General features: G+C 46.4%; 2 protein-coding genes across 2 annotated transcripts in view; one reads left to right on the top strand and one right to left on the bottom strand.

Annotated features, from left to right (window-relative positions):
• On the bottom strand, positions 1–3,258 carry FRG1 (FSHD region gene 1). Its single transcript, XM_037430073.2, has 7 exons — positions 3,056–3,258; positions 2,739–2,821; positions 2,549–2,674; positions 1,262–1,431; positions 1,081–1,185; positions 866–957; positions 1–230 (listed from the first exon to the last, which is right to left on the bottom strand). Exons 1-7 carry the CDS (start codon positions 3,112–3,114, stop codon positions 83–85), a joined length of 783 nt encoding a protein of 260 aa, XP_037285970.1. The 5' UTR covers positions 3,115–3,258; the 3' UTR covers positions 1–82.
• A 652-nt stretch (positions 3,259–3,910) lies between these two features.
• LOC119178873 (phospholipid-transporting ATPase VA-like) overlaps positions 3,911–6,000 on the top strand; it is a 159,348-nt gene continuing 157,258 nt past the window's right edge. The window contains exon 1 of the mRNA XM_037430072.2: positions 3,911–4,049. The gene's annotated coding sequence lies outside the window, so the exon portion shown is untranslated. The remainder of the gene's footprint in view (positions 4,050–6,000) is intronic.

Below are 6,000 nucleotides of genomic sequence, written 5' to 3'. Positions count from 1 at the left end.
TTTCCTTTTTTTGTGTGTGTGTGCAAGTGCTCACACAAACCAGTACATTTATTGCAAGATATGCAACTATCATACACTCAAATTATTTACAAAACTTGTCAGATTTCATTTTCGATCGTCGATCCAACAAAGCTTCGTGGAGAGAACCCTCGATTCTGGCTCTTTTCAGGTCCTTTCGGTCTTGCTGACTCACACGGAGTTTTCTATCTTGGAAGCTCTGGAACTTTTTCCTGAAAGTAAGAAAAATAAGAGCTATCACTAGGAACATGTCGCAGTACATAAGCAGCATCTAAAATATGGAAGGCCTTCTCTAATGCTTTTCACAGTCCAAGTAATTCATCATTACGTGTTATAGCTGTTCTCCACAGCGGTCTTGCACTACTACATGCCACTACCACACGCAAGAAAGCCAACAGTTGGCAGTAGCTTTGTCCTTGTCATACATGCCACTGCTTAGTGTCACTGGGGTGACATGTGCTAAAAGAACTGATTTCCTTTTGCAGCCTAGGCTGCGGAACATTTGAGAAACCGCTACCCTCTAAATTATATGTACGAAAATGGTGAGCAGACGAAGTAAATGTAGCATCTCCTTGAAATGCAACGTTTCTGTGATAGGCAGGCTGGACTCGGCTGCAGTAGCCATGTTCGAGAAAAAGGCACTGCATTAGAATCCAAGACAGGGAAGTTAAGAATCGCATGTGAGTAACCCTTGTGCTGTACAGCACTATACTGTCGCTATCTCCAATTTCTATGGCACAGGTTTGGTTTGTTAATGACAACTTGTAAAATGATTAGCAGACATCAAGTCTTCACAGTTTCTGAAATGTGTTTTAAAAGGTGCATGATGCATGCACTTAACACTTACACATAATTTACTTCACATTCTCCCAAGGACCCTCTCTCCTCTTCGGGAACATCTTTTTCCTTTGATGTATCGGCTTTAGCCACAGCACGGACCTGTCGGTACACAACAGCAAATTATCTTAAATATTTGTTGCACGGACCTACGTTCAATGAAAGGCTTGCACATTCCCTTTGAAAACTGAAGGAAAAAAAAAAGTCTCCATGATGGCTGCTCACCTTAATCATTTCATCGCTGCCTGCTGAACGGCAATTGGCTTTTATGTCTGTACCATCCACTACTGTGACGAAGCAGTTATTGCTGGCTTGAAGGGCTACTTTGCCCTGGAATAGCAAGTGCATCACTTGTCAGCGCAAGTTTTTCTCTACTGCAAACAACCACTGTTCGTAACACACTCACATCTTGAAAGACTGGTTCCCACTGCTCAAGTGGGCCTATGGCATCTGACCGCCCCACAACTGTACCATCTGGCTGGACAGAAAGGTACTTCCCATAGCCAGATTTCAAGGCTATCTTTGTGTCAGAGAGTTTGACAGCTGTTAATATTTCTTCTGGAACTGGGCCTTCACCTAGAAAAAAAAAAAGGACAGGAGATAATTTCATTAGCGACGTTCTCTTCACAATTCACTGTTCTTTGCTGTGTATTTGCCGGCATTTCAAGAGCAAAATCACCCTCGTGGCTTTTCATTTTAAGAGTTGATAAAATTGCCATGTGATGACATGACCTAGTAGAAATAGGCTGCCAGTTCAAACTGTAGGGAGGCATACAGCTTGCGACAAGGTGGGGGAAGCCTTGTACCTGCCATGTGTGTAAGGCAGAGTAGAACTTTTTTTTTATGACTGCACGTACCACATATACCGCACTAGAAGCGAAAGTTGGGTTAGTAGCCCTGTCGTCTCTCACACAGTTTTTGTCTATACTTTTGCACTGTTTTTACTTCCCAGCCACGCATACCCATGGGATTATTTTCATCCGCACGCCTTTGCCGTCTGCTGTTGGGAGCATTTGTCCGACGAATTCCGTGAGAGTAATGCTTCCAGTAACAATTCTGTTGGAGCAATGCTCCCCACGGCAGCGGCTTCTGACTAAACGACATGGGCATCGATTTCGGCACTGGCTCCCGTGGTGCGTATACTTTAGCTCACAGGAGTGCATATGAATGGATCCATGCTGTCACTAACTAGGGTTTTGGAACAGTGCAACGCAAAGCGTTGTGCATGCGTCATACACCAACCTCTTGCGGGTTCCCGTTATGGTATTCTAAAACCCTAATTTTACGTCCAAGCCATCAGTTGCAACACATGCACTCTTATGGAACATTAGAATCTGAGCATTTCATCCAAGTGGAACATGTGGATGGGTGTTCCACATTTCACAGCCGAGTTGTTTCAGCCGAAATCTTGGGACACAAATATTGTGGCTTTAGCACGAGATAAAGTCAAGAATACTTTATACGATATAATCAAATGCACTTCGAACAACAGAACACTGAAGTACGGGTAGTCTAAACGATGACGCGCCGCGCTCCAGTCTCGGGTGTACAGATAAGCAAACCTTACGTCACTGGCAGTTTCGTCTTGACGTCACATACACGGAATGCAAAACGCCACGTTAATTACAGAAAATCTCGGTGGCTCATTAGAGACAGTCGAGGGGCCGAATACCCCATTAAGAAATGAGCTTACCGAGAGGATGAGGACCACCAAGAACGAACAACCCATCATCCCGCGAGGACATGTAGCAGTACGGGCTGAACTCAATGGCTATAGGACCCGTGTACTCTTCGAACGCCTTCAGCTCCCACCATCCTCCTGTGACGAAATATACAGCATATAAAACAGTTTGGTATGCACTTCAGCGTGTGTAGAACTGTACCGTGGTTGACGGTGTCCTCACTTTCCATCCTTTCGTCGCCACCACTGGAGCTCTGCTTGGACTTGTTTTTACTCTTGTGCTTCCTGCGAGATGCAGGGGATGTCAACGTGAAACTGTCACCGCAAGCACACAGCTCGCCATCCTCGCTTCCCGCACACGCTACCCGCACAAACATGCGTAACATGGCCCAACAGATTAACCTAAAACAACTTTCACTTAATGAACTGTGGCAACCCCAAGCATTGTTCACCCGACAACGGAGTCAGAAATCAATGAACCAATCGTAACCAATGCGATCGCGAAAGAAATGTACTCACTTCGTTGCGCGGCCCTTCAGCACAAGCTTCCCGCGACGCACTAAGCTGTAGTCAGCCATATCTCGTTTAAAGTCGATGCTGTTGAACTCGTTCACGGGTAGCACTCAACTCGACATCAGCGTTGACTGACTCCGAATAATTACGGATCTAGAGCAAACCGAATTCACTGTTTACAAACACTAGTCGACACAAAACAAATTGCTTGGCCGTGAACTTAACCGGCTTTGTTATTTCGCTGTCGCGTTGATGTTTTTCTTGCTGCCGATGCTGGTTTCTGTGTTTATCATAAATAGCGTAACTTTCATATAACAAAACATAAATCTAAAAACTTTATGTAAAATTGGGTTATTTTGTTTTAAATAGTGAAATAAATAAAGTGACGTGTTATTGTTAACGCATGTCAACACTATGACGTAGTGTCCGCCGGAAGTGTTTAACGTCAGGTGTTCAGCGTCAGCGGCGGCTTGCGTTTACCCGCTCGCTTCGCTGGCTCCCTATCGCTTTTCATACGCCTTAATTTTTTTACGACACTGCTCGCGGGCGCAGTGGCAGTAGGCAGCCCTGGAATAGTGGCGCTCGTGCGGCAGGTTCGGCGCTGCTTTTGCCGGTCGACGGAGCGTTTTTCCTCCGGATACTTGCGCATATCGGCGGGAAAAAGACGGCGGCAACGAGTGCTTCGAAACGCCGACGAGCTACGGTGTAACCTGCTAGAAAAAAAAGTGATCGCACCTTGCACGGATATAGCGTGTCGACTTCGGCGATGTGTGCCTGCTCCCGTCGCTGCACAGCGAGCAACGGCTGCTCCTCGCCCGGGATCTCCGACGACAGGCGTGCTGTGTGGTAATTCTTGCATCCGTGTGAAGCTTGTCTTCAAATGACTGCAACGACGACTCGTCGTCGAAGACGCGGATGCACTCGCCTCGCTCTCTCTCGGAGTCGTCTCGGATATAACACTTTCGAGTTCACTTAAAGCGCCTTGGCTGCGGTGCTTTCGGTGAGTTCTTCGGCGGCCAGTTTCTTGTCGCCCCCTTTTTTTTGCTCCCTCTTTTTTCGCCTCTTGTTGACGGTAGTTCGTTGGCGCCGTTTACGTGCACTTTCTATCGCGACAAACCTGTGCACGAGATCGGCCGATGTTGTGCGAACCGAGAAGTGCCTCCTTTCAAGAAGCGGCTGTCTCAAGGGAACCCCGAGAGATCACGTTCCAAGTTTGCTTCCCCCCCCCCCTCCTACTCTTTTCTGCGCCAGGGTGCTTGTTGCGTAATAATCAGCGCGCCGGCTTAAAACTGCCGTCGCTATTGCGCTGACGCAAACTTCGGATATATGTCCCAAGTTTCGCGCTGCACTTGCGCTAGCGCGCTTGTGAAAACTTCGTGATTTTTTTTTTAATTCGTGAACTCGGTTCGCCCAGTAAGGAAGCCTATAATAAAGTTCTCACCGTGGTGCTGTTTTTGAACAAAACACGCTTTTCTGTTGAGCTAGTTGCCGACGTCGGCGCGTTTAATTTTCGCCTGCCAAGTTTTCACTGGCTGGGCAAGGCGGCGAGACCACTTAGTCGAGGAACGTAGTGGAATAATGAAGTCGTTCATTGTGCTCACACGCGCTCTAAGGCAACCGTGCCAATGAGTACCGAAGCATTTTAAATGGTTTCGGTTAGAGTTCCTACGGATCCGGTAGATTTGATGGTAAAAGGTTAAAACAGTGCTAAACGTACCGTGCGGATTGGTTCAAAAAAAAAAAAAAAACAGATTTCGCGATGTGTTAACATATAGTTTGCTCTGCGGTTTCGCTTTTTTTGCCGGTTTCCGACTTATGATTGGATGTATTTCCAAAGCTCAGGCGAAATATAAAAACACACAAATGGAGTCATGAAATAAAAAGGAGACAGTAAATACGCTGATGTTCAAGTAAATTTATTCCACAGTGAAAACAGGCACGACCGCAGGATAAAGAAAGTTTTTTTTTTTTTTTGCCGCAACTGGGAATGTGGCACACGTGTGCTTCCCCCCAACAAATAAATTTTTTAAGTAGATAACCTGCTTCCTTTTGTGACAACACGATAAAGACACTGCTTAAGCAGTTCTCATTTTCTTTTCTAATACAAACGGCCTGTGATGAGCGAGGTGGAATTTTTCTCTGTCCCTGTTTTCTTTCGGTGTCTGCGTGTTTTCTTAGTTCGCCTAAGCGCTGAACATGCATCAAACTTCAGCATTTTAAGTGCGGTATAATACGCTCGGCTGTCACTTTCGCCGTTCTTGCGTGTGACAGACGTTGCTCGTTAGGTACCGACCTTGGCTGTGCGCTTAATCGGCACCGTGGCGCTGCGTGAAAAGGATCCGTTCGCTCGTATTGGGACACGCTCGCTGCGCAAGACTTCGACGCCGATTCTAGGGCGCATACCGGCGGCCGGTGCGGGTCTGTGCGACGCGTGGAAAAGTTTCGCTTCGCGCGGTGTTGTGGCGGTCGGCTGCGGTGTTGTGAAGAGCGACTGCTTCTGCAGTCGAACAACGGTTTTTCACAGTCGTCGGCGTCACTTTGTAGTCGGTGTGCCCGAGGTCTTGACTCGAAGGCTGAGTGACAGCGCGAGGAAAACTTAGGAGACAAAAAAAAAAAAAAAAAAAAATGTCAGTAATGTAACTCCTAACTGCCACTTGAGCTCGGCAGTCAAATATCGCTGTGCAAAAGAGAATAACGCAGCGCGAAGAAATAAGAGGTACAGGAAAGAGTGTGACTTGCAATTAGATTTGTTTGAAGGAAGTCAGATGCGCAGTTAAATTATCGCAAAACAGTGAAGTACAAGTTGTAAGCATACTGCGGGCACCTGGCTGCACTGAAACAAAAAAAAAAATCCTCGAATAGAATACGAAAATAAAGTTTATTCATCATCAATAGTTGCAGTAAAGTGACTCTCTTTTTCCTTCGCGATGCGTTATTACCATTTGCACAGG

The sequence above is a fragment of the Rhipicephalus microplus genome, chromosome 2 (genome assembly GCF_043290135.1).
Source record: "Rhipicephalus microplus isolate Deutch F79 chromosome 2, USDA_Rmic, whole genome shotgun sequence".
In the NCBI taxonomy this organism is placed as follows: Eukaryota; Metazoa; Arthropoda; class Arachnida; order Ixodida; family Ixodidae; genus Rhipicephalus; species Rhipicephalus microplus.
This window is presented reverse-complemented; position numbering and strand designations above follow the sequence as displayed.

Bases quoted from the DNA above. Each gene is read 5' to 3' on its own strand.
- FRG1 (XM_037430073.2), bottom strand. From the start codon at position 3,114: ATGGCTGACTACAGCTTAGTGCGTCGCGGGAAGCTTGTGCTGAAGGGC. The intron at 2,675-2,738 runs GTACAGTTCTAC...ATTTCGTCACAG, and splicing joins TGAGGACACCGTCAACCACG to GAGGATGGTGGGAGCTGAAG. The intron at 958-1,080 runs GTGAGCAGCCAT...GTGTACCGACAG, and splicing joins GCAGCGATGAAATGATTAAG to GTCCGTGCTGTGGCTAAAGC.